The sequence below is a fragment of the Rhinopithecus roxellana genome, chromosome 16 (assembly GCF_007565055.1).
Source record: "Rhinopithecus roxellana isolate Shanxi Qingling chromosome 16, ASM756505v1, whole genome shotgun sequence".
NCBI classification, from domain to species: Eukaryota; Metazoa; Chordata; class Mammalia; order Primates; family Cercopithecidae; genus Rhinopithecus; species Rhinopithecus roxellana.
Window position 1 is genome coordinate 87,272,464 of NC_044564.1, and position 26,194 is coordinate 87,298,657.

The 26,194-nt window shown below is 38.7% G+C and overlaps 2 protein-coding genes and 1 non-coding gene across 12 annotated transcripts in view; all 3 read right to left on the bottom strand.

Annotated features, from left to right (window-relative positions):
• Positions 1–9,223, bottom strand: part of IARS1 (isoleucyl-tRNA synthetase 1) — a 78,668-nt gene extending 69,445 nt beyond the window's left edge. Inside the window, exons 1-6 of one of the 2 annotated variants that reach the window (XM_010375094.2) lie at positions 9,084–9,223; positions 4,821–4,946; positions 3,304–3,460; positions 2,973–3,092; positions 1,427–1,509; positions 603–720 (exon numbers count right to left, since the gene is read on the bottom strand). In XM_010375094.2, coding sequence (XP_010373396.2) covers positions 603–720; positions 1,427–1,509; positions 2,973–3,092; positions 3,304–3,460; positions 4,821–4,939 — 597 coding nt within the window. In that variant the 5' untranslated portion in view covers positions 4,940–4,946; positions 9,084–9,223. Of the gene's footprint in view, positions 1–602; positions 721–1,426; positions 1,510–2,972; positions 3,093–3,303; positions 3,461–4,820; positions 4,947–9,045 lie in introns of both variants that reach the window. The other variant, XM_030919331.1, reaches the window with a different exon arrangement.
• On the bottom strand, positions 7,949–8,081 carry LOC115894113. The gene has a single exon (XR_004054154.1). It is a non-coding gene; the product is annotated as a small nucleolar RNA SNORA84 (small nucleolar RNA).
• A 3,676-nt stretch (positions 9,224–12,899) lies between the features above and the next one.
• Positions 12,900–26,194, bottom strand: part of NOL8 (nucleolar protein 8) — a 28,698-nt gene continuing 15,403 nt past the window's right edge. For 8 of the 9 annotated variants that reach the window (XM_030920358.1, XM_030920351.1, XM_010375095.2 and 5 more), the window contains exons 9-17: positions 25,937–26,059; positions 25,555–25,645; positions 22,254–22,392; positions 21,153–21,230; positions 16,963–17,234; positions 15,319–15,445; positions 14,310–14,380; positions 13,681–13,763; positions 12,907–13,305 (exon numbers count right to left, since the gene is read on the bottom strand). In XM_030920358.1, coding sequence (XP_030776218.1) covers positions 13,255–13,305; positions 13,681–13,763; positions 14,310–14,380; positions 15,319–15,445; positions 16,963–17,234; positions 21,153–21,230; positions 22,254–22,392; positions 25,555–25,645; positions 25,937–26,059 — 1,035 coding nt within the window. In that variant the 3' untranslated portion in view covers positions 12,907–13,254. Of the gene's footprint in view, positions 13,306–13,680; positions 13,764–14,309; positions 14,381–15,318; positions 15,446–16,962; positions 17,235–21,152; positions 21,231–22,253; positions 22,393–25,554; positions 25,646–25,936; positions 26,060–26,194 lie in introns of all 9 variants that reach the window. The other variant, XM_030920357.1, reaches the window with a different exon arrangement.

Below are 26,194 nucleotides of genomic sequence, written 5' to 3' on the forward strand. Positions count from 1 at the left end.
CTCTCAAAACGGAAAACAACTCAGTATACACACATGAGAAGAGATAGTTCACATTTCACAAGACTCACTAGTATTTAGTATCTGTCTAGATATGGTATAACAGTATACCCTGTAAACATCAAACAAGTCTAAACACCTCAATCATACCAACAACAACAACTGATTGTATTTCGTCAGAGGAAAGATAATACCATTTGGCACCTCAAATTAATTTTTTTCCAAATACCGTTAACAAATAAATGATATCATGAGGTCCCAGATAAGGCATAAAATTACCCAACCCTTAAGAAATGATGACTACAGGGAAGCATGTCAAAGCTGTTAACCCAACAGAGAGGCACAAAAATATGGTCAAAACAAGCAAAACCTACCACATTAAGATACATCATAAATCCAATGTGGAAAAAAAATTCCTCATCTTAACAGAGCCTTTGTATACTAACTGGCAATGTTTTCAGCACTCAGTAAGAAGTGGCCAAAGTGGCTGATGCCGTGGGCAACATTCCACACTGGGTGTATTTGGGAATACCTACTGTGATCGTAACTATTCAACTTCCACCTACAGAACTCAATGCTGAATAATGTCTCTACATTTCACGTACCTTGTAATTCTGGTGTGACTCGAAGTTGGAAAGTGGAGTGTTACATGCCGTAGAGAAGGGCATGACTTTCACACCTCTATAAACAAGGCCTTTATCATAGAGTTGTTTGAAGACCCACCTGGTAACAGATGGAGTTTCACAATTACATAACCAAAACTCTATTTCTGAAAATGCAATCACTTATGCCATTTTCTGTTTGGAGTTTCTGTCTGCCAAATAAGTGAAAAAACAATGTCTTCCATTGGGAGACCGGCCGGTAAATTATAACAGATCAATACAATAAGACATCAGGTAGACATTGACATGCTAATATCTAATGATACCAAATGATGTTTAAGACATAATGTTAACTAAGAAAAGCAATTGGAAGGCTGGGCGCAGTGGCTCACGTCTGTAATCCCAGCACCTCGAGAGGCCGAGGTGGGTGGATCACCTAGGTCAGAAGTTCGAGACCAGCCTGGCCAACAAGGTGAAACCCCATCTCTACTAAAAATACAAAAATTAGCCAAGCATGGTGGTGGGCGCCTGTAATCCCAGCTACTCGGGAGGCTGAAGCAGCAGAATCGCTTGAACCTGAGAGGCAGAGGTTGCAGTGAGGCAAGACTGCACCACTGCCCTCCAGCCTGGGCAACTGAGCGAGACTCAGTCTCAAAAAAATAACAAGAAAAGTCCTACATTCAAAACAAACCTGTTCCCAAAGATTTTCAGAGGAATAACGATGGACTCAAAAATAAACTGATTCATGCTAGTGCACTTTTCCAATAATCAATACGACATAATATTTATAGAATATTTATCATATTTACAATTTTAAATAAACCTACCAGACAGATTCCATGAATTGTGGATACAGAGTTTTGTAGTCATTGTCAAAGTCAATCCATCGGCCAAGTCTGCTAACAGTAGACTTTAAAATATTAATATTAGAACAGTATTAGACAATGATATTTATAATTTTACATCAACATCTGTTTCATTCTATTGTCACCACATATGAACATTTTGAGAAAATAGAATAATCAATGGCACAAGTAAATCTATATTGCCAACAACATACTATGTAAGGTTAAGAACCAGTTTTCTTGGCATTCATCCTACATGCACAAAACATCATTTACAAGTATAAATATTCATTTATAAAAGTCTACCCAAACCAACACTTGGCAAATATCACGGGTATAATTATTACTGGCAAAAACCATACATGGATGTTAAAACTAATAAGTGAATGTATGACAAGACAAAGAATATTTGGAAAGAACCTCCCCACAAGATACTTATTAATTACAAATGAAAACCTACAACTTTACAAAGCAGAAAGCTGACAGTACCTTAACCAAGTGAACAAAGTTATCACCATCAATGAGACATAACAAAAACACATGCCACCTGATATGATGCACTGAGAAGGGCATAGCATCACTTCTGTGGCATTGTCACCAAAAATGCATAACCTAAATCAGGAAACCTCAGACACTGAGGGACATTCTAGAAAATAGCTGCTCTGCAATCTTCAAAAGTGAGAAGGCCATGAAAGACAAAGGACTAAATAAATGTTCCATACTCAAGAAGACTAAAAAGACACGACAACTGAAGGCAATATGTGATTGGTCAGAAATAAATTTTTTTTTTTTTTTTTGAGATGGAGTCTCACTCTGTCCACCAGGCTGGAGTACAGTGGTGCAATCTCGGCTCACTGCAAGCTCCGCCTCCTGGGTTCACGCCATTCTCCTGCCTCAGCCTCCCTAGTAGCTGGGACTACAGGCGCCCGCCACCGCGCCTGGCTAATTTTTTGTATTTTTAGTAGAGACGGGGTTTCACCGTGGTCTCGATCTCCTGACCTTGTGATCCGCCCGCCTCGGCCTCCCAAAGTGCTGGGATTACAGGCGTGAGGCACCGGGCCCGGCCCAAAAATAAAAATTAATGTGGCAACTGCTTTTGAAAATTCTATTAATACTATGGTTACTGAAGATGTTAGCAGCTGGGAAAGATGGATGAAGGATATAGGGGAACTCATCATACTACTTTTTCAATTGTTTAATAAGTCAAATTATTTCAAAATGAAAAGTTAAAAAATTGAAAAAAGTATTTGAGAAAAAAAGAAAAGGCCTATATATCTATGTTATACTTATCAGATTTTTCCCTATTGGTGATCATTCAAGAAAGTTAGACCAATTTAGGCACACAAAAGTCAGAAAAGAGATGGTTCAGTCTAAGCTAACAGTTTAAGTAACAGGGTTGAAGGTGGAAGCTAATACTTTTTCTACAAAAAATAAATTAATAAAAAAAGCACAAGGGACCACCAACCATTTCAACGCCCATTTAATAACTACATTTTCTGTTCATTCTACTGAAAATAACCCAACATACCCTCCACTCAGCAGAATATCTCATCACAATTGCTCGGCACTGATTGTTATACTCTGTAATCCCCATTTTGGCCACATCCTCTGGTCCTCTGATTCCCAGTGTCTTATCAATTTCATATTCCTGAAAATTTGTGATAAGATTGTTAACACTTTGCCCTATGAAAACAACTGCAACTATGCAACTCTAGAAAACAAAACAAATCAAACTACAAATACTATAGAAATGAAGTAGAAGGTATGACAGTCAACATTCATCATACTGGAACGTATTACATGAAATCTAATGCTTATAAAAAAATCAGAAAATTATAAAGCTGGATACTCAAACATACCACAGGTAAGCCATGACAATCCCATCCAAATCTTCTGTCAACATGAAACCCACTCTGGTGAGCATATCTTGTAACTATATCTTTAATTGTACCCGCAAGTATATGTCCATAGTGAGGCAGTCCAGTTGCAAAAGGAGGACCATCATAGAAGGTAAATCTAAGAGGTAATAAAACTATATCAAGTCATTTAAAAACAATCAAAATTTAAAGCATTTTTCTATAGATAGCTGTTGTCATAGTGGAGTCTTTAGGAAGGACAAAAGCAGCATGATCAGGAAATTGACAGACATAATTGATTTGATATTTACTGGTGGTCCTGCCTTCAGAAAGGCTACAATTGCGGCAAAGCTGCAGACACCTCCATTTGATTATTCATTTTTCATTTATTAGTTCCATGACATAAGGCAAGTTATTTATCCTGATCTTGAGTTATCTCATCAGTAAAATAGGGCAATAAACCCCTCTCTCAGAAAGTTTTTGACCAGAGGAGATATACAATGAAAACAGTGATTAAAGGACTAGTCTTTCAGGTGAATGAGGACTACTATTGTAGCCTTCTATGGGGTACTTAGGTATAAGTGCCTATATGAGGGTGGTGATGAAGATAAAGGCGGAAAGAGGGTGACACAGGGTGACATAAATTCTACTCAGATGACCTTTTAAAGACACAAAATTTACCCTAATAAATGAGAACTCATTCATTCAATGTTTATCTACTACTGAGTACCCATTATACAGACAGCTGGGGGATTCTGGGAATAGAAAGATTAATAAAGGCCGGGCGCGGTGGCTCAAGCCTGTAATCCCAGCACTTTGGGAGGCCGAGACGGGCGGATCACGAGGTCAGGAGATCGAGACCATCCTGGCTAACACGGTGAAACCCCGTCTCTACTAAAAACAAACAAACAAACAAAAAAAAAACAACAAACAAAAAAAAAACTAGCCAGGCGAGGTGGCGGGCACCTGTAGTCCCAGCTACTTGGGAGGCTGAGGCAGGAGAATGGCGTAAGCCCAGGAGGTAGAGCTTGCAGTGAGCTGAGATCCAGCCACTGCACTCCAGCCTGGGCGATAGAGCCAGAATCTGTCTCAAAAAAAAAAAAGAAAGAAAGAAAGATTAATAAAAAGTATCTGCTTTAGGCCACGCATGGTGGCTACACTTGTAATTCCAGCACTTTGATAGGCTGAGGCAGGTGGATCACTTGAGGTCAGGAGTCTGAGACCAGCCTGGGCAACATGGTGAAAACTTGTCTCTACCAAAAATACAAAAATTAGCCAGCGTGGTGGCAGGCGCCTGTAATCCCAGCTGCTTGGGAGGCTTAGGCAGGAGAATCACTTGCATCCGGGAGGCGGATGTAGCAGTGAGCAGAGATTGCGCCACTGCACTCCAGCCTGGGTGACAGAACAAGACTCCATCTCAAAAACAAAACAAAAAAAAAGACAGTATCTGTTTTAATGGAATTCAGTCTAAAAAATGACTATTCTTAAGGACTTTCCCTTAACCTAAAAAATTCACATACTTTGGTTTATGTTTTGATTGCTTTAAGCATTCCTGAAAACAATTAAATTCAGTCCAAAACTCCAAGATTTTCTCTTCTTCCACAGGAAAATTTATGTTTTCTGGAACTTGTTGAACCATTTTGTTGCTGCAAAAGAAATCAAATTTATTAGTGTCAAAAGAGAAATCCAGGAATAACAGAGTACCATATTACTAACATGGGTGTATATTGATGTACAATTTACATACTGTAATGTACGAAGTGTACAATTCAGTGGCTTTTTAGCACATTTACAAGGTAGTATAACTAGTAATATCTAATTTCAAAATGTTTTCAACCTCCCCTCCCCACCAAAACACCCCAAAACCATTAGTAGTCACTCCCCACTCTTTCTTCTACATAGCCAGTGGCAACGATTTATCTTCTTTCTGCCCCTGTCGATTTACCTATTCTGGACATTTCATATAAATGGGAACATTTACAAGAATCATCTATATGTGGCCTATTGCATCGGGTTTCCTTTCTCCAGCATGTTTTCAAGGCTCATCCATGAATAATATATATTCATACTTCATTACTTTTGATAGCTGAATAGTATTCCATTTCATGAATATGCCACAGTTTGTTTATCCATTCATCATTTCTTGGACACCTGTATTGTTTCTACTTTTTGATAACTGTGAATAACGCCGCTATGAACATTCATGTATAAAATTTTGTGTGGATCTATGTTTTCATTTCTCTTGTGTTTGTAGCTAGAAGAAGAATTTCTGGGTCACATGATAATTCTGTATTTAACTTTTTGAGATAATGCCAAAATGTTTTCCAAAGTGACTGTACTACTTTGCATTCCCTCAGCAGTGAATGAGGATTCTAATTTCTTCAGATCCTACCCAGCACATCTTATTGTCCATCTTTGGATTACGGTCATTCTAGGAGATGTTAAGTAGTATCTCCTGATTTTGATTTGCATTTCCCTAGGGACTAATGACGCTGAGCGTCTTTCCATGTGCTTATTGGCCATTTGTGTATCCACTTTGGACAGATACTTATTTATCCTCTGCCAATTTTCTAACTGGGCTCTTTTTGCGGTTGGGTTTTAAGGGTTATTTATATATTCTGGATATAAATCCTTTATCAGATATATGATTTATAAAAAGTTGTCTCCTGTTCTGTGGGCCATCTTTTTATTTTCTTGATGGCATTTTCTGAAGCACAAAGATTTTTAATTTTAATGATGTCCAATTCGTCTATCTTTAGTTTTGTTGCTTGAGCTTTTCGTGTCATCTAATAAACCATTACCTAAACAGGGTTACAGATTTTTCGCTTCCATTTAGGCCACAAATCATTTTGAGTTATTTTTGTACATGGTGTGAGGGAGGGGTACATGGTATTATTTAATATTCAGTAATGGTAGACAATGTTTCCAAAAGTAAGCAAGAAAATCTCGGCAATTCTATCTGATGGTGCAAAAAACTCATTGATAATCTGAAGAAAAATATCTCAAAGTAACTAAGAATTTTCTTACCTACACTCACATGACAGAAATCAGTTCTCTTGAAGTAACTTCATATTCTCTTTGAGGAAAACTGGTAAAACTTTAAAAATGTTAAAGCTAAAAAGATGAGAATCTCACATTCGAGTATAGATGCCAATTTTCCATTTTACCCTTCTTATTGCTTATTCATGATTTTTATGAAGGATGAGCCCTATACCTTTCTGGTTTAGTCCCTAGTGAGAAAAATCTTAAAGTGTCTTTTTAAATGTTTTGCTAATAACCTCAGCCAGAGACACTTGATCAATCTGTGACTTAAGTATCTAGTGAGCCACCCTTGAGACCTTTCCTTCTCAAAGTCTATTTATATTTACTTAACAATTCTAACAAGGTGGATGACAAGCTTTCCAAGTCAATATCAGATTAGAATGGGATAGAATTGCTAATAAGAGAACAAACAGAGAAGATAAAAAATCTTAATACTCAAGAAACGCAACAGTCCAGGGTAATAAACTCTACAGGAAAAGACACACTGCTACATACCTCAAACAGTTTTGAAAGCATTAAAAGCATCATAGTCTAAGCAAGTTATTGATTCAAGTTATCACACACCAAAAAAAGGCTGTGAAAGTAGTATCTTTCATTTTCTTTTACCCTCATTAATTTTTCAGATGTGTGAGTGCCTCTAAGTTGAAGAAAAAATGGGACAAGAATGGTTGGACTGTTTAACTGAAATGGCTACTTCTGATCACAGTATACCACTAAAAGGAAGTTGTAAGGCATTTTAGATCTTCAACTCCTACTATAACCTCTAGCCTTTCAAGGACCAAAGGAAGTGTTTGTGCATTTACTGATGTATTTAGGTTCACTGGGTACCTTATTAGAGGCCAACTCAGACTTATGGGATTGTTATCTGAAGACCAACAGACTTTGAGATACCGACACATTCTAATCTCTTCAAGGCTGGTCCTACTATGGCCCACATCTATGGGAGCTTATTAGAGATGCAGACTTACCAGTCTCACCTTGCACCTAGGAGTCGGAACCTGCATTTTAACAAGATACTGAGGGTCCGATGAGCATTCACATCACAGTCTGAACATCACCACTCTTGCACTGTTCTGACAATTATTCAGGAATATCTATCTGATTTTTTGTTTTTGAGAAAATAAGATTTAAGCTTTCTGAGAAGAGGACCATTACTTTTTTTTTTTTTTGAGACAGTGTCTCACTCTGTCACCCAGGCTGGAGAGCAGTGGCACAAACACGGCTCACTGCAGCCTTGACCTCCCTGAGTTTGGGTGATCCTCCCAGCTTAGCCTCCCAAGTAGCTAGGACTACAGGTATGCATCACCATCACCACAGTCAGCTTTTTTTTTTTTTTTTTTTTTCTTTTTTGGAGAGGGGTGGTTTGTAGAGACATGGTTTTGCCCTGTTGCCCCGGCTGGTCTTCAACTCCTGGGCTAAAGCGATCCTCTTGTGCCGGCCTCCCAAAGGGCTGGGATTACAGGCGTGAGCCACTAGGCCTGGCCAGCTCATTCAGCTTTTACTGTGTTTTTTAGGGAGTCTCTACTTTCCCCAAAGATTAAGAATCACTGCACTATTATGCCAAGCAGAAAGACTCAGTATAACAGTAGTGTCTATTCAGGAAGAACCATGTACCAGTGACCGGGCTATGGCGGCTGTGGAGGAGAAGCAGCCTCCATGCATCAATCACAGGATTGCTATGGCCCATCGAATCCACTGGAGAGCTGTACATGCACAACAACATCCAGCAACCACAGGGCAGGGGACAGGGCAGGTTAACCTTGCACAACAACCTTGTTGTGCAGAGGGACGCCATCCCCCCTTGCTTCCCTCTTATTATAATCCAGGCTCTTCACTCTTCCCCGCTCCACAACTCCTTCAGGTCATCTTAACCTCAACTTCCCGTTCAGCAATTTCGAGACCACCTTCCTTAATATTCACTACATATTATTCACATTAATTCACATTATTTTGCCTCAATATATTTTGGAAACACACACTAAAACCATGTTTTGTTTACAATTTCATAATTCTTTCCACAATTGCTTCCCTTTTTAACTCTACCGTATTAGCGTTTCCAATACTCTTCCCATTACCTAGGCATAACATTTTTGAGTCACCCCGACACTGCTCAGAAGATACACACATCCAATTAATCATCAAGTCATGTGGATCCTACCTATAAGTCTATTTCTGTTCCCCCTTTTCATTCTCCTCTAAATCAATTTCTGCTTCCCCTTTTATTCTCAGGTCTTCATAATCTAGTAAGTCAAATGTAACCTGAAGGTGGGACGATCTCAAACGCTTCTTCAATTTAGTTATATCCTATTAACATAGACTCCACAGGTATACTCACGCAAATGTACAAAATACGTATACAATGACATTCACCGAATAATTGTTTCTGCAGGCAAATAACTGAAAACAATTTAAATAGGGTGACTGAAGTACATTACGGCACATCAAGTAGGCAGCCATTAAAGATAATAAATTAGGGCATATAAAAAAGTACTACCTATACATAAAGTCACAGCTATACCAATTTATAGCATGTATATCACTCTCAAAAGATTTTACTCATTTCAAACACCACTCATTCAAAAAGGCGACCATAAATTCCTAAGGCTGGAAACGAACGAATGGCAAGTCCCGAAGAAACACTTTCTTTTAAAAATTAAATCTTCTGCTACTGTTTCGGGGTTGTAACGCGTGCGGGACCCTCACCTTTGAGGGCCGGATCCTGCAGGGAAGAAAAAGCGTACCTGAGAGGCCCCCCGTGCCTGGACAGCCCCGCAGGCCAGCAAGCCTGGAAGAAATTCTCCCGGCTTCCAAGCTGCAACCCGGCGCGCGCAGGTGATGCAACGCGCTGAAAATGCGGGATCCAGGGAAGACGGCCAGCTTCGCACCGGCCAATCAGTGCGCGCTGCCTGATACCTGCCAACAAGCCAGGCGCCGATTGGTCACGGCGGACATGATTACGCCCACTCGTCCGTCTGGTGCGACAGTGGTGCTTGCTGGCTTTGCGGCTTCGCCTGGAAAACGAACCGGCGCTGAGCGCGGTGCTGTGCGTGCTGGTGGTATCCGTTCCAGTAGTGTAGACCGAGGTCGCCCTCGGGTTGTGGGCACGTCTGTGTAGGTGAAGGCCCACTGGGAAGGGGCGCCGAGGTCGGGGCTTCAATCTGTTTGCGTTTGTATTTATGTGACTGGACACTTTGTACCTAAAATTCATATCGACAAACAGCAATTTCCGGAGAGATGGCTTTAATAATTATACTTTTGGGCCCTGAGCCGCTGACCCCAAAGCCGCTTCTCCTGTCATAAATGGCTACGTGAAACGATAATAACAAAAGGGAAGGAAGGGCCTGACAATCAGGTTTAAAAGTTTTATTATTTTACTTAAAATGTTTCCGGTAATGAAAACATTGCAGAAACAATTTTCTTTTTTTAAGAAGCGGTCTCATTCTGTCGCCCAGGCGGAGTGCAGTGGTACGGTCATGGCTCACTGCAGCCTCGACCTCCACGGGTCAGATGATTCTCGCATCTCATCCCTGGCCAAGTAGCTGGGACTACAGGCTAGCGCCACCACGCCCGGCTAATTTTTGTATTTTCTATAGCAACGGGGTCTTGCTGTGTTGCCTAGGCTGGTCTCAAACTTGTGGGCTCAAGCGATCTGCCTGCCTCAGCCTCCCTAAGTGTTGGGATTACAGGCATGAGCCACTGCACCAGGCCTGCATACTTATTTTCATTGCTATGAGTCTGCTTGGTACATTACTGATCTGCTGGTTCAAATCTGGAGCCTTGCAAAGGGCAGTAGACCTTGGGCTTTGGCCCCAGAGCCTCTAAAGAAAATTCTGGATCTTGCCAAATTGGGAGTAGTTCAGTTGCTGCTTATTGTATCCATTAGAGGGATATAAAAAATTGATCTGGCCTAGAATAGGTAGAATGCAGTATCTTATTAAGTTTAGGAACATTTTGATAGTCTGTTTAGCATATATTCAACTTTACTTACCATCTTGGCCCTGTGAAGGATTAGTGGTTTCATGTCCTCCATCACAGGGGTAACCCAATGTTCCATGATTATACTCACATAACATACATAATTTAGTAGCTGCAAATCTTGTTAATTAACTGAAAGTATTTGGAATGTGTTTGAAGTTTTCACATTCCTGCCACCTTGTTCGGTTCAATTTTGTCACCTATCCAGAGAGCCCAGATTAGAGCCAGACAGAGGGCTCCTGGACAAATGTGAGGTAGGCCAAGTCTAATTATTTAAAAATTTGATTGAGAAACATTTATATTAATAGTACTATTGTGTTGGAAATAATGCTCAAAATCCTAAGGAAATTGAACATTCAAAAAGGATTTTCAGCAAAGCAATTTACTTCTGCGCAGAGGGGTGCTTCTTCTTGGCCAGTCACCGTGAGAGCACACCAGAACAAAGGGGCACGAGAGCCTTTCTCCCTGACGCAAACCCTGCCCCTGTACCTTTTCTCCATTGGCTGGAATTGGGCCTCACAATCTAAACTAATCCTGGTTGGTTAAACATTTTAACTTTCTTTAGATAAGGTGGGCATGTAAGAGAGAGGGGAAAGGGGGAAGGGGTGTCTGTAATGAGCTAGAGCTGGTCTCTCCAGATAAGGAAAGCAATGTGAGCTGGTACTGGTAACACCTGGTACTATGGCCTGTCTGGGCACGTAACAAAGGCAGAAAGGAAGGAAAAGGGAAAAAGGGAGGAGGGAGGTACGATGAATTAAAGAATAAAGGATTGATCAGGCTATTTGAAGAGAAACCTCATAATGTCCCACAGTTGGAAGGTATGGGAAGACTAAATCTAGAAAAAGTTAAGCAAATGAAAAAATTCCAGCCAAAAAGTTAACTGTAGTCAAAATATATTACTTGGACTGAAGAGGTGAATAATTTTTTCACCTCTTCAGAATATGTAGTGTCTGGTAGTGAAAAAATCAAGAAATCAGAGCATAAGCCAAATACTAGAGAAATTAAATTGCTGAAGGTGATTTTATCTGGGGAGCAGGAACTGGGGGTGGGAAAGGCTAGTTGATGTTACTTATTTGTCTGCTTGTGAAGCATGTGCCGGATTTAAATTATGGCCACACATTCTGACACTCTTCCCACTGAGAAGTGAGGATCTGTGTCCCCTCCCTTTCAGTCTGGTTGGGTGTGTGTGTCAGTTTAAACCTATAGAATACAGTAAAGTGACTCTGAGCCAGTTTTTGAGCCAGGCCTTAAGAGACTGGCAGCATCTGCTTTCTGCCTCTGAGAATACTTGCTTCTAGAGCTTTGTTGCCATGCTGTAAGGAAGCCCATGAACAGGCACTGAGTGGGCCATATTAGAAGCAGATCCTGTAGCCCTGGCTGAACCACCCCAGCGAAAGCACACAGAGCACAGATCAGCAGTCCGTAGTGAGTTTTGACCAAATTGCAATGTTTGTGAGTAAATGATTGTTACTGAGATGATTTCCTATGCAGCAGTAGAAAATAAGGTACAACTGTGATCTACATCAAGAGAAGGTAGAACGTGTGAATTATTTATCCTGCTGTGTAGTTATCCCCACTCTCCTTGAAGTCTGAAGTTTTGGAAACCTAGGAATCCAGAATGACTCTTCAAGTTATTTAGTCCCTTGGACCCTTATTAAAAACACATACTGAGCATAAGCACTGGGGACATAATGGTTAACACACCAGATGAAATCCCAACAGTTGAGAGTTTATATTCAGCATAGGTAAATCAATAAACACTAATTTTAGGTACACACATCATGGCTCAATGATAGGCCCTTGGAACTGTCTATGTAATACTATTTTTTTTTTTCTTTAAATGGAGTCTCATGCTGTCACCCAGGCTGGTGTGTAGTGGCGTGATCTCGGCACTGCAACCTCTGCCTCCTGGGTTCAAGTGATCTCCTGTCTCAGCCTCCTGAGTAGCTGGCATTACAGGTGTGAGCCACCACACCCAGCTAATTTTTGTATTTTTAGTAGAGACGAGGTTTCGCCATGTTGTCCAGGCTGGTCTTGAACTCCTGACCTCAGGTGATCTGCCCACCTCGGCCTCCCAAAGTACTAAGATTAGAGGTTTGAGCCACTGTGCTGGGCCTATATAATACTATTTCACACAGAGCCCACTTTGATAGGAGGCATGTCTTGAAATCTAGGCAGGTTGGTTTATTTAATGAAATATTAAATGTTTCCTTATTTGGGCTCAGGGTCCTGACTCCTAATAGTGACTACCTATCTTTCAGACACTTGGTATTTTTCATAAGCTTTTGGTTTAATTAGAATTTTGGGATTGGTCTGCATCTAGATGTTGTTCCCTAATTCCTAGAGGCCAATGACAAGATAACTCTATATTTGGCTTCCTCTCCTGGTCCTCACAGAACTCTTATATGATGTTAGTCTGAAATGTCCTATATTTCAGTTAGCTATTCACCAAAACACAAGTATAAAACTCAATGTTGACATGTAATTCATCAGCTTAAACAAAAATGACAAAATGGAAGGTGTATTTGACATAATCAGAAATAAACATTTCAAATAGCCCATAATTCACACAAAGCCTAGGCTGGAAAATACAAGTACTTTGACCCATTTATTAAAAAAGGCTTCATGTAAACCTTGCATGAGAAGATGTCCATTAGTTACTCAGGATAGAGGGCAGAGATTATATACAAAAAGTATTTTCGAGGACTATCTTGTGCTTCCTTTTTTAAGAAGTGGAATTTAATTTTTTGAAGTAACTAGGAAGAAATGCAGAGGAGTTCCACAGAAAAAGATGGCAACCAGAATGATATTCCATCAGCCAGATGTTTACAATTCCTTCACTCTGAAATTTCTTCTTTGTCGGCTAAAACTGTTTTCTGGGTCAGTTTCCTTAGGTGAGCCTTGTTCACATTCAGTATCAAAACCAACCGACATTTATTATTTTGGTTTCATTTTCCTTTTTGCATCTTTATGTTTCTTCCGACAATCCTAGGGGGAAAAAGAAGGCTTTGTTAATAATCAACAAATTGTTTTTAAGATGTTCAATAGATAGAAGTAAAACTTAGGTTATTCTCACTGCCAGGGCTGTGGAAACCTATTTTGAAGTGCTGTTTTGAAATGAACAGGGGATATTGGCATTTTTGGCATTAAGTGTTTATAATGGGAACTACAATTCAGTCTTGAAAAATCTGATGCTTTCCTGTTACTTAATACACTTGGCTGGACTCTGGGACCAGTCACTCAATTGAGCCAGTCTGCGGTCTCCTCACCTATACCATTCATGAGTTCCCTTTCAGCACTGTAATTCTAGATAGACAACAACATGTCTATTTTAGGAAATAATATGGAGAAACAATCACTCACCATACGCAGGTTGGTTGTTCTGGCCTCCCAAGAGTTCCTGCTAATATTACTTCCTACTCCTCTCCAGAATAAGTCAGAACCTACTAGGGGAAAAACAAGAAAGATGAGGCAGCAAACTACTACTAAAATGGGTGATATTCTAAGGGTTGGCATTATCAAGGTCTCCAGTTCTAGTTAAGATCATTCTTTTCCCTCAGTTTCTACTTATTTTTAAAAATTAGTATTCTTTCTTTCCAAATGAAAAATATAGTATTGCTTTTACTGTTTATATATATCATTTACTATTATGAAACTTTGTTTATGCTAGGCTTTAAGAAATGAGTTCACCAACACCCTGAGTTTTCACATGGACTTTTATGGTACTGAAAACTTAGGGGTTTTGTATGCCTAACATCTAAGGAAGCCCCTGGAACAAAACAAGCCTTTGCTGATGAGAATGAGTGAGCAAAGAAAGTGGTGAGTGGGGAGTTCTCAGTCCTTGACAGCTTTACAAGTTAACATTCATCAGTGTGAACAAATGGGGTTAAACCACATGACACTACCAATGGTCAAAATTCCTGGATGTGAATTATTGTAGCTGTACTATTACCTGTTCTATGTACGTGATTTGATGAAAAAAATGGACTGACCTTGAAGTCTTTCATCATTCTTAGAGAAAAAGAAAAATCTAGTGGTCTCTTTCTCAAGTAATGGTGCTTCTCTGAAAAGAAACAGGACAAAGGGAGAGAGAGAGACAAATAGGTATTGGTTGGTTTAATTTCAATATTTGAGAATATTTATATTCAAAACATAAATACACTATTTGTTAAGTATATCTTTTATTTTTTTTCTTTTCCCTCTAGAATCCAGGTGAGCAAGACTCTTACATATATCTGCTTTGTATTTTGCACATTTTGCCCTGAGTTAAAATAACCCTCCCTCTAACATTCTTCCATCTGAAGCTTTGATAATGAAGACTTGTTTAAGTAGAACCTCTATCTTTCCTGTGTTGGTTGCTGATCCTCTCACTCCCATCACTGCTACCCCAGTTGCCAGTGCCTCCCATGGGTAGGCACCCAGTCAACTGCAGCATTCTGTTTCCAGACCAGTGACTTCACTGTCAGGCTACCTTCCCTTTTCTGTGCACATCCTATCTTCCCCTTAGTGCTATCCAAATCTCATGGAAACGGAAACACACTCTCCATTATAAAAAGGCTAGAGAATACTCTGACACTGAGAGGGCCAGGCACAGTGGCTCACGCCTGTAATCCCAGCACTTTGGGAGGCTGAGGTGGGCAGATTACTTGAGGTCAGGAGTTCAATCCAGCCTGGCCAACATAGTGAAACCTCATCTCTACTAAAAATACAAAAATTAGCCGGGTGCGGTGGCGCATGCCTGTAATCTCAGCTACTTGGAAGGCTGAGACAGGAGAATCGCTTGAATCTAGGAGGCGGAGGTTGCAGTGAGCTGAGATCACGCCATTGCACTCCAACCTGGGTGACAGAGCGAGACTCCATTTCAAAAAAAAAAAAAAAACACAAAAAGCTGAGATAAGACAATTTAGTCGTCATGTGAACAGAAGCTAAAATATTTCTAAACATGTCTAATTCAGATTTTACAAATTATGAACTATGCCTGCAAAGAAACAAATTGCTTACCCAGGACTGGACTTTCTGTGATCTGTTTCTTCAGTAACATCTTCCTCTTCTGAACTGCTGTCTTGGAAACGAGGGTCTTCCTGCCAGACAATCTTTCCAGGTTTCACTGTTTCAACTCTGTAGGTCTCTATATCATTATGACAACAAAAGATGGTAGGATTGTAACTCCATAGCCAAGTGAACACATTCATTTGATTACTTTTACCATGTAGACATATCTAAAGTTCCAATATGTTAATCATTAATTTAAAATCGTATCAAAAAATAGGTAGTATCATCTTCTTAGATTTTTCAAATATTTTCAGAAGCTACTATGATAATTTTGGCATCACTAGAATGATCTGATAAGGACAGCAGTGAAAAAAAAATATAAAAACTAAAGGTTTATAAATGAGCTATATAATTTTTTAAAATGACACCTAAAATAACCATGGCATCTGTGCTAGCATGAGAAACCTAAAATATAACATGATACAGGGAAATCAGGTTTCCCTCTTGTCTATAAATGAGAAAAGGAGTATGTCTTTACATTTTCAATACCCAAAACTTTTTGCCGACTCTGCTGAAAAAACTAGTGCTATAAGATCAAGACAATCACCTCGTAAGTCTTCAAAATTTCCCAGGTACTTAAAAAACATCTTTCAAGTTGCTGGTGTCTTTAGGACTCATTTCAAGGTCAATTTCTCACGTTTTGCTCTCAAAGTTAGAAAAATTATAGTTACTATTTATATCATGCCAACTCTACTCAACAGTTTAGACAAGAAAATGAAGTCTTATTTGCAATAATTTTTGAACAACTACTAGATTGTTATACTTCCTTTTAAAGTACCACAGAGTTGGTATTATCTGCTAGTGAACCGAGATTACACCGCTGCACTCCAGCCTGGGTGACAGAGACTCCGTCTCAAAAAAAAAAAAAAAAAAAAAAAATTTATCTACCACACACATGTATGGTATTTTAACTGCTAATCTTTAAAGTAGAATCATTGTAGTTAGGTATGTGTGTATTCTGTATACGTATTGCTTGCTGCTACAGTGAACTTCCAGAAAGCTTGAACCCTGGGTGAGGAACAGGTCAGGTGTTTTTTAACCTGTGGCCCATGTTGGCCTTTAGAGGTAAACCTCTTGAAATGAAATGCAAAACTATATGTACTAGTGTTTATACTTCTCTCTAGGTTCTGGCAAATCTTCAGGGATAAACTGTGCAATAACTGGCATATTGATGATATGGCATATTTGTATAAAACCAAGGTTACTTATATCTTCTTTTATCTTATATATAACACTAGTTTTCCATAAGCCATAGCATCTTCAGCTTCATTTAAGATACAAAGTTATTCAAATATATGAATTACTATACTTCTTCCTGACTTTTTACCTAACAGAAAAGATGCTGTACCTTATTCTCTGGCTTCCCTTCATATGGAAGCTAGTAGAGGTTTGCTTCCTTAAATGCAAAAATAGTTTCTATCACAGCTTCAGGAACATTGTGTTTATGCTCCTGTGACACTAAATCTCAAATTATCTAGGTAGAAGAAAGAATTCTTTCTTCAGCTGACATTAAATCGGTTACACTTAATGCAGATTCAATCAATTAAGTTCAAACTGACTAAAATCAAAAAGTATGGGAAAAAAGAAAAGTACCTTCCTTTATGTCTTTACTGTCCGAATCAAAAAAGGAGAATGTGAACCCGCTGGGCTGCTCCGCGCCACTGCTCAGAGCTGCAGGGTCCTGGATTTCCTCAGGGTTCTCTTGACCACAGTCCTCATTCCAGGGTGTGTCCTCTTCCTTTTCACTGGTATATTTTGTAGTTTGGAATATTTCTTTCAGATCCATAGCAATATTATAATACATTTCTTTAGACACCTCAGGTAGTTTCTCAGCTTCCTCCCTTTTCTTTTTTCGTTTTGCTTTACTGAAATGACATATGTAGACATGTGCATCACAAAGAAACAAGTTTTGGAAAATTTCCAGAAATCAGGAAAAGAAAAAATCCTGGACAACTTTAATTCTATCCTTTCAACAACCAGGATATAAAATTCTACTAATAGAGAAATAAAATAAATAAAACTACATATAAAACTCTACTAATAGAAGTAAAATCTTGACCAATAAGCTTTTTTTACACAAATCTCAAACAGCTGCATGAATCATATTCTATCATCCTCTGAACTACATTTCAGAAATTATGCCTAAACTATACAGCTAGGTGTAAGTAAAGAAATCACTTAGCTTTACTAGGCCTCAGTTTCCTCATAGGCAAAATGAAAACTGTAGGCCACATGACTCCTAAGATACTGGGAATTTTACCAGTATCTGGTAAAACTGTAAATCAGTTATAGAAATGAATTATAAATATGTAAAGTATAGTTTCTTTTGAAATGAAATTTTTGTTACCATAAATCTATCTGCTCTATATTTAGGAATGAATGTGCTTTTCTCTTTGATATTGGACAAAAAGTTACATGGCAGTTTCCAATACTGAATTTTGAAGTAAGAAAATATTAAAATCCTTTTTCCTTTAAGACCAGGCCAAAGTTTGTAATGTATTACCTAAAATAATAAGTGAACAGGATATCCAAATAACCATTCTTAGTGGTAGAGACCATCTCAAAGAGAGAAACTTTTAATATTTCAGTAAATACACCAACCTGGTTAGGTTTTAAGACAGATATGCTTCTTATGAAACCAAGCTCTATAAAAAATGGTAGGCAGTTCCAAGTGATTTTCATTTAACCACCACGTGGTGGCTTTAAAATTTGTCCAAAAACTTCTTCCTTCAAGAGCTGGAAGTTAATTCCCTTATCCCCTGAGTGTGGGCTGGACTTAGTGAGTCTTTTAATGGACAGTGTAAGTCTAATGTCATGATATGTAACTTCTGAGACTAAGATCACAGCAAAAGCCAGAAGGACCTTGAAAAAACTGTTAGTAGAAACCATATGGCCTCTGAGGAGGTTGCAGATAAGGGCTTAAGAGAAAAATAAGGTAAATCCTGTTGGAAACTGGAGAAGAGGGAATCCTTGTAATATGGTGGTAGAAAGTTTAGCAACACTGTCAACTGCATTGTGTGTACTGTGGAAAATGGAAAATGTACCTAATTTGCTGGGTGATCTAGCTAAGGAGATGTCCAGGGAAGTGTTAAAGGTATATTCTGGTTTCATCCTACTGATTACAGTAAAATAGGAGAGAATGAAACTAAAGGGAGGAATATTTTTTTTTAAAGGGAACTAGGAATTTATGGTTTTGAAGACTCCTAATCTCCAGAAGGCAAATGACATGAAATTTAAGAAAGGGCTTCTAAGCAAAGATTGACTCTATGAAAGCCTTAGAAAAACATGGTCTAAAGAAGGGGTTGACAAACTATGGTCCATGGGCCAAGTCCAGGCTACTGCCTACTTATGTCTGAACTGCAAGTTAAGAAATTTTTTTTTATCATCATTTGAAATGGCAGGGGGAAAAACAAACATCATTTCATGACATGGAAAAATTATATGAAATGAAAATTTCAGTGTCCATTAATAGTTTTATTGGCACACAGCCTTGCTCATTTGTTTACATATTGTCTGTGGCTGCTTTTCTTTTACAAAGGTAGAGGGGAGTCTTCACAGCAGAGACGATCTGGCCTGCAAAGCCTTATCTACTATCTTGCCTGTCACAGAAAAATTTATAGACCTCGGTCTAAAAATAAAACAAAATTCTTTGTTAAGACCCTAAAAAGAGATAAGAAGTTTCCAACTGTTACCCAGGAACAGTGTTGCACACTTGTAGTTCCAGCTACGTGGGAGGCTGAGGTGGGAGGATCACTTGAGCCCCGGAGTTCGAGGCTACAGTGAGCTATGATTATGCCACTGCACTCCAGCCAGGTGACAGAGCAAGATCCTGTCTCTAAGATTTTACAAAAAAGAAAATAAACTTCAATTGTTCAAACAATAGGGTTTCTATGGAGATTAGAGGCATTCTCTCTCAGCAGTTTCAGTAGAAGCCCAAGGTTAAAAAAACAACAAAAAAGGCTTATCTCAAAATGGTATGTGTGACTTTCATCTAACAGAGTGAATTCCAAGAAGATTCAGATAAACTATGAAGATTTTAAGAGAATTATCAGAACTATCACTAGACTGGATTGGTAGGTACAGGAACATTTCAAAATGAATAGGCTTTTGGACTCCCAAATTTCTATAAGCAAAAAGCAGGTTGAGAAAACTACTCAGCTGTAAACCTGTGCCAGCACTTACGAAAAGAGAAGGATGATCTAGAAAACCAAGTCAATAGTCAGCAAGAATTATTCCTAGGCCCTCAGTCCTAATCAAAGACCTTCCAACATTTGTCTCTCTAGATTTCAGAGTTACTATGGATATGTGACTCCTTTGTGCCTGTTTTCCTTCATTGAACAGTACCTATAGTGGCTATCCAATGCCTGTTGCACCACTCTATATTGGAGGAAGGGTAGATAACTTGCTTTTTTAGTTCGTAGGTCTTCTTATCAAACAGAACTGCACTCAAGGTACTGTACTTAAGGAGTAACAGAGAAGCTTCATCTGTACCTAGATCTGATTTGAATGATGATATTCTGGATTTTGAGCTGATGTAAAGGGATGAGACTTCTTAGGGGTAAAGGGAGGGGGTAAACATAGCCGTATTTGTTCCATACGGATTATCTGAAATAATACACAAATATCCTACATTGGAGGGAATATTAATATTACTTCTACTTTAGTCTAAAATGTGATTCTTTTTAAAAGAATCCTTTAATTTTGGAACAATTTTAGGTTTACAGAAAGTTACAAAAATAGTAGTTCCTAAATAGCCTTCACTTTGGTTTCCCTAATGTAATTTTGTATGTATGTAACTATGTAATTGTATGTAACTGGGATATAATTGTCAAAATTAAAAGATTAACATTGGTAGATTACCACTAACTAAACTCAGACATCGTTTTGATTTCACCAGTTTCTCCACAAATTGTCTTTTTTGTTTCAAGATTCAATTCAGGACACCACATTGCCTTTTGTGATATTCATGGCTACTAGCAGTTGGAAAATGAAGGATTCAAACCAAGCTGTTACTGGTTGTTCCATATATTCCCCATATTTATCCAAGTGACTGCACATCTATAGGAAACAGAAGCTCCTACCACACTAGATGGTTGAATGGTTGCCCCCCAAAAGCTATGTCCGTGTCCTAATTCCTGAAATCTGTGAATGTTAACATTATTTAGATAAGGAGTCTTGCAGAGATATTAACGTAAGAGTCCTGACATAAACCATCCAGGATTATCCAAGTGGGCCCTGAATGCTATCACAAGTGTCCTTTTAAGAGGCACAAAGAGGACAGACAGAAAAGAAGAGGCCATGTGAAGATAGAGGCAAAAATGAGAGTAATGTGGTCTCAAAGCCAAGGAACACCAAAGGATTGCTGGCAGTTACTAGAAACTAGGAGAGGCATAAAACGGCTTTGTTTCTTTGAACCTCTAGAAGGAACATAGCCCGTTCAGTATCTTAATTTGGGACTTCTAGGTTCCAGAACTGTAAAGAAATAAATTTTGTGATTTTAAGTAACTAAGTTTATGGTAGTTACAGAATTCACAAGAAACTAATACAAATAAAAGGCATCATACTAGAGTAGGAGTACATATCATTTATAGATTCCTCTGTCAAAAGGTAAGAACTCCTCCACTACATCAATAATTTCTAACTCTACCTGCACTACCCCTACCCCACCAATCTTAATACAGTGGGACCAATGAGTAGGATATTGGTTCCTATCTACATTTTTAATTGTCTGAAATGAGATTAATTTACTTGATCCTATTGCTAAAAGAAGTAGCTCTATTTACCTTTCTTTTGGTTTATCATCTCTTTTTCTTTCGTAAGTGGCATGATCTTGCTTCGTTGGATCATAATGTATGATGTCTCTATATAAAAAAAGGAGGGGAGGTTGGAAGAGATAAAACAGAACACTAATACAAAAAGTAAATAGCAAATTATAATTCAGCACTAGGAAAATTCTAATTTTGCAGCAAGAAGAAGCCATATGACATCAAAGAAGATAACGAGGATCTTACTAAAAATAATATATACTTTTTTTTTTTTTTTTTTTTTGGAGATGGAGACTCACTGTGTTGCCTAGGCTGGAGTGCAATGGCATGATCTTGGCTCACTGCAACCTCTGCCTTCCAAGTTCAAGCAATTCTCCTGCCTCACCCTCCCAAGTAGCTGGGATTACAGGCATGCACCACCACACCCGGCTAATTTTATATTTTTAGTAGAGACGGGGTTTCAGTATGTTGGCCAGGCTGGTCTCCAACTCCTGATCTCAGGTGATCCGCCCGCCTCAGCTTCCCAAAGTGCTAGGATTATAGGTGTAAGCCACCGCGCCTGGCTGAAAAAATATTTTAAACTACCTACTTTTGAGATTTCCTGGATTTTTTTTAGCTTTTAAAATGATTTTAAACATACTAAAATACATACAGGTAAAATGATATACTATCTGGGATTTGCATAAAACATTTCATTGTGTAAAGCAGGGATTGCATAAAGGTATAGAAGAAAACACTGGTCACATGTTGGTGACTGTAAAAGCTAGGTAATGGTGTACTGGGCTTTCATTATGTTAGTCTCTCTAAATTGCATGCCTGAAAATTTCCGTAACAGTTACATTTATATAAATAGTTTTACAGTTACTAAACTGTTTTCCAATTGTTTCACTAATGAAAGCGATGCTTCTATGACATCTAAGGGTATAAATACTGAAATAACTTAAGATTAGTTCCTTGAAGTGAATCATTGGGTCAAAGGTAAGTATATTTTTAAGGCTCTGATACATATTGCCAGCTGCCTCCCCAGGCCATTAAAAGAGGCCTAGTTTTAAAGTGAGTTCAAGAAGACATTTATGGCAAAGGATGATATGGTAGAATGGGATGGAACATAAAACATACTTAAATTTCTTAGCAGCTGCTGATCCTTTGTTTGTAGAATTGCTTAAGTTGATTTGCAAAACACTTTGTACAACATTCAGGGCTTTCTTTTTTTCTTCCGCAAGCTCTTCTTCCTCAGCAGTTTTCTTTTCATTTACCTCTTTGAGGGAAAGGGATAATTAATAATCTCTTGGAAAACATAGCCTGAGAAGTCTCAGTTATCAAATATTTACCAAGTACCTAAACATGTACAAAATCCATTAAGACAGGAAGAAGAAAAGTTTAACCTCATTTCACTAACCTCCATATCCCAAGACCCTCAGCCATAGCAAACTCAGAAAGTCTGCATGACCAGACAATGAAAAGTCCTACTTCTGTTCCTACTTATGAAACAATCTGAATTTAATGGCTTTCAGTAGCAAGTCTAAAACTTTTAAGGCAAAGATTGACAAATGTAACAGAGCAAGATACTAATAACTACAGTGATTATAGACTCTTTGATTTTTTTAGCATTCTAAACGTAATCTAAATTATGTAAATCTAAAAATGATAAAGACAGTGAAAAATGGTAATGGTATATCTGACAATATCAGTGGATAATTGTTTCAGTCTTTGATTCAATAACAAGTATTATGGGAAAAAAACCATATGCCCTACACATACCAAGGCATCATGGAATTTTACAAGCTACTATCCTCAACTACTACAAACAGAAAAAATATCAGAGAATAAAGTTAAACAGCTAGTTTGGATTATAGAAATACCAAAGTAGTCTAAGCCTGTATGACTCTTTCAATTTACTGCAGGATATAAATAACCAACTAACAGAAACTAGAATAAAATGCTGATTTAAGTAATCTACAGGGATGCCCCCAAAGTTTCTAAGAGTTCAAAGGAAGTTCAGATAGTGTTTAACTGAATCAAAAAATGCTTTATAAACTAGGTAGAGTTATGAGGTAGGAAAAAGTTGAATCCCTAGAGGTGGTAGGAAAGCATGCTGGGTGTTGGAAACAAAATGAACACATATATTGAAATAATAAAGTACAAAAAGTTTACACTGTGTTAGGCTGAAACATGGAACTGCTAATTTCAACAACTTTTAACTATCAAAAACATCAATTTAAATTTTAATCTAATAACCATTAGGGAAGTAGAATATAATGCTGAAAAAGGCTCAAGGTGCTATAGGCTGGCTGTGTTGCTTACTTGAGACACAATATTGTGCCTCAAAATTTGGGAAGGGATCAGGTGCAGTGGCTCCATGCCTATAATCTCAGCACTTTGGGAAGCTGAGGCAGGAGGATCACTTGATGCCAGGAGTTTTGAAAACAGCCTGGGCAACACAGCGAGACCCTGTCTCTATGGAAAAAAAAAAAAAAAATTAGCTGGACATGGTGCCACGTGCCTGTAGTCCTAGCTACTAGAGAGACTGAGTTTGAGGTTACAGTAAGCTATGACTGTGCCACTGCACTCCAGCCTGAGGAACACAGTGAGAGCCTGTCTCCAGAAAAGTAAAAAATGTTGAGAAGGAAAGAAAAAAACAACAACGGAGGTTCTGAGAATGGACACGCCATCAACACAGAAGGGTTGAGAAGAACTGGTTTGGACTTGCTGAGTTTTAACACAAACTCAGGAAAGCCTGTGGAAAATATCCAACAGGCATTGATGACCAGTTGTTAGCTCAGCAGAACAGCAAGGAAGAAAGACGACCCAAATTTGAAAAACAGTCATGTGCAAGTGAAGGCTAAAGCTCTAGGGACTTACGGAACCCTGGGAAGAACCCATTATCGGAGGCAACAGAAAAATTAGGAATCAAGAGTTAAGAAAACCAGGAAGTTATGCAATTGGAAGCAAAGTGAACATTTCAAGAAGAGATGATCAACAGTGACATATGCTGTAGGTTAGCTGAAGAGGATGTCATTGGAGACAATGCCACTGCACTTGGAGAACAAGTTGTTTATGGCTTTGATGGAACACATACGCAAAGAGTTGTAAGAAAACAGACAAAATTGGCAGAAGTTAAGAAAATAACCTCTCTGTACCTTCTAAATGAAGGTCATTCTCCAGGTTCTGTTTATTCTTGTGTTTTCAGCATGGAGTTTTGAGTGAGAAAGTCAGGTAGAATACAATGCTGGAAAGAGCTCAAGGTGATGGGGGCTGGCTGTGCTGCTTCTTGCAGAATAGACAAACATTGTGCTTTCAAAAGTTGGAAAACGGCCAGGTACAGTTACAGTGGCTCATGCCTATAATCTCAGCACTGAAACAGAATTTGGGAGGACCCTAGAGAATTCATTTTAAACCTCTCTGAATCTTGGTTTCCTGAAACAGTCCAATACTGTTAATAATCACCTCAAAGAATTGAGAAGATCAAATCACAGATTGTTTTCAATAAAAAGCCAACTGCTACTGAATTAGATGTGATTTACTTTTTCACTTCAAATTTAGAACTGAAAGAGAGACGGAGTAGAAACTTGAAAACTGGCATGGTTAGAGGAATGGCTTTTTTGGGACCACAAGACCTAACTGTGTGTAGAGAAAGGAAGAAGCTAGAAGGGGAAGAATGAAAATGCCAGTGATGAAAGGGGTAATAGGAAGTAGGAATGGTGAGGACTAAAATGCAGATTAGATTAATTCAGGAAGGATTAAAAAAAAAAAAAGAAGTGCAGAGAAGTTCTGAGATTAGGAGAGGGAATTAGGGAGCTCATTCAAGCCAGCCACGTAAGAGGTAAGGTGTTTTTAAAAGGGTAAGAGGAGAAGATCCTGTAGAAAAAGTTTCGAAGTACTGCTGTGAAAAATGCTATAGTAAGTGAAAAGAAGTAGAATTAGGATGCTTCTGATAGCATCATTACTCTTAGATACATTCAAATAGGGATAAATTCAAGTAGAATGGCATTCAATGATACACAGCTTTAAAAAATAATCTGCACCAGGTATGCACACTGGAGGACGATGAACACTCTTCCTTTTAGAAAGCCAGGAGTGACTTAACCATCTTCCATGGCTTCACCCAGAACCTGCTGATCAACTGACACAGGCTGCCAGGTAGGAAACTCAACTTCTTCTCATACCAAGGATGGGATAGAGGAAAATGGGAACTTTGGTGGATGCTATTTATTCCTTTCCTTTCTGGCAGCTCGAAGTAATTAAATTTTCCTAAATTACTATGTACAAACTTAGTATTAACTGTACATTTGATTATAAACTCCTCAATCCAATGTCTGATACGGAGAGTTTCTTCATGTATTAAATAAAGGAGGTACACTAGGTGATTTCTCAGTGTCCCCAGATATGACATCAGGACTTTGGACAATGAAGCATTTACCTTCCTGTTCCTCTTCACTGTCACTTTCTAGAAATCGAGAGTCCATGCGGAATCTGTCATCAGTGCCAAAGTGCGACTGTAAATCCATGAGCTACACAGACAGAAAACATACATAATCGATAGCCACATTCCCAAGAAATCGCTTCTGACGAAGACTGTCAATGTACACCTCCCCACATACTGAAATTCACTACACTAAGATGTTTGCCTACCTCCATCTACCTATGAACGAATCAGAAAGGATCACAGAAGACTCACTCCCCAAATAAACACCCCGATGCTATAATGTAGGTTAAGGTCTGCCTGCATTTACCCAGATTTAAGGGCTATGTCAAAAAATAAGGACATGTCGCAAGTTTAATTATTTTCAGTCTTCACTAACCTTCTGTCCTGCTCTGCCCTCAAACTGAGGTTTAATTTTGAACCTATTACTGTCATCTTCAGAATCAGATTCCTCATCATCACTGCTATCAAACAGCTTCCCAGATGTTTTACCCACAGACTCCTGTGAAGAAACACAAACGTTTATTAATAGCAGAGGCAAACAAGTAGCATTTCCTTCATAAGGTAATCTTCTCCCTCACATTGAAAGCCAATAACCCAGACTCATCTACCAGGAATGAGTAAATGGCGGGTCACG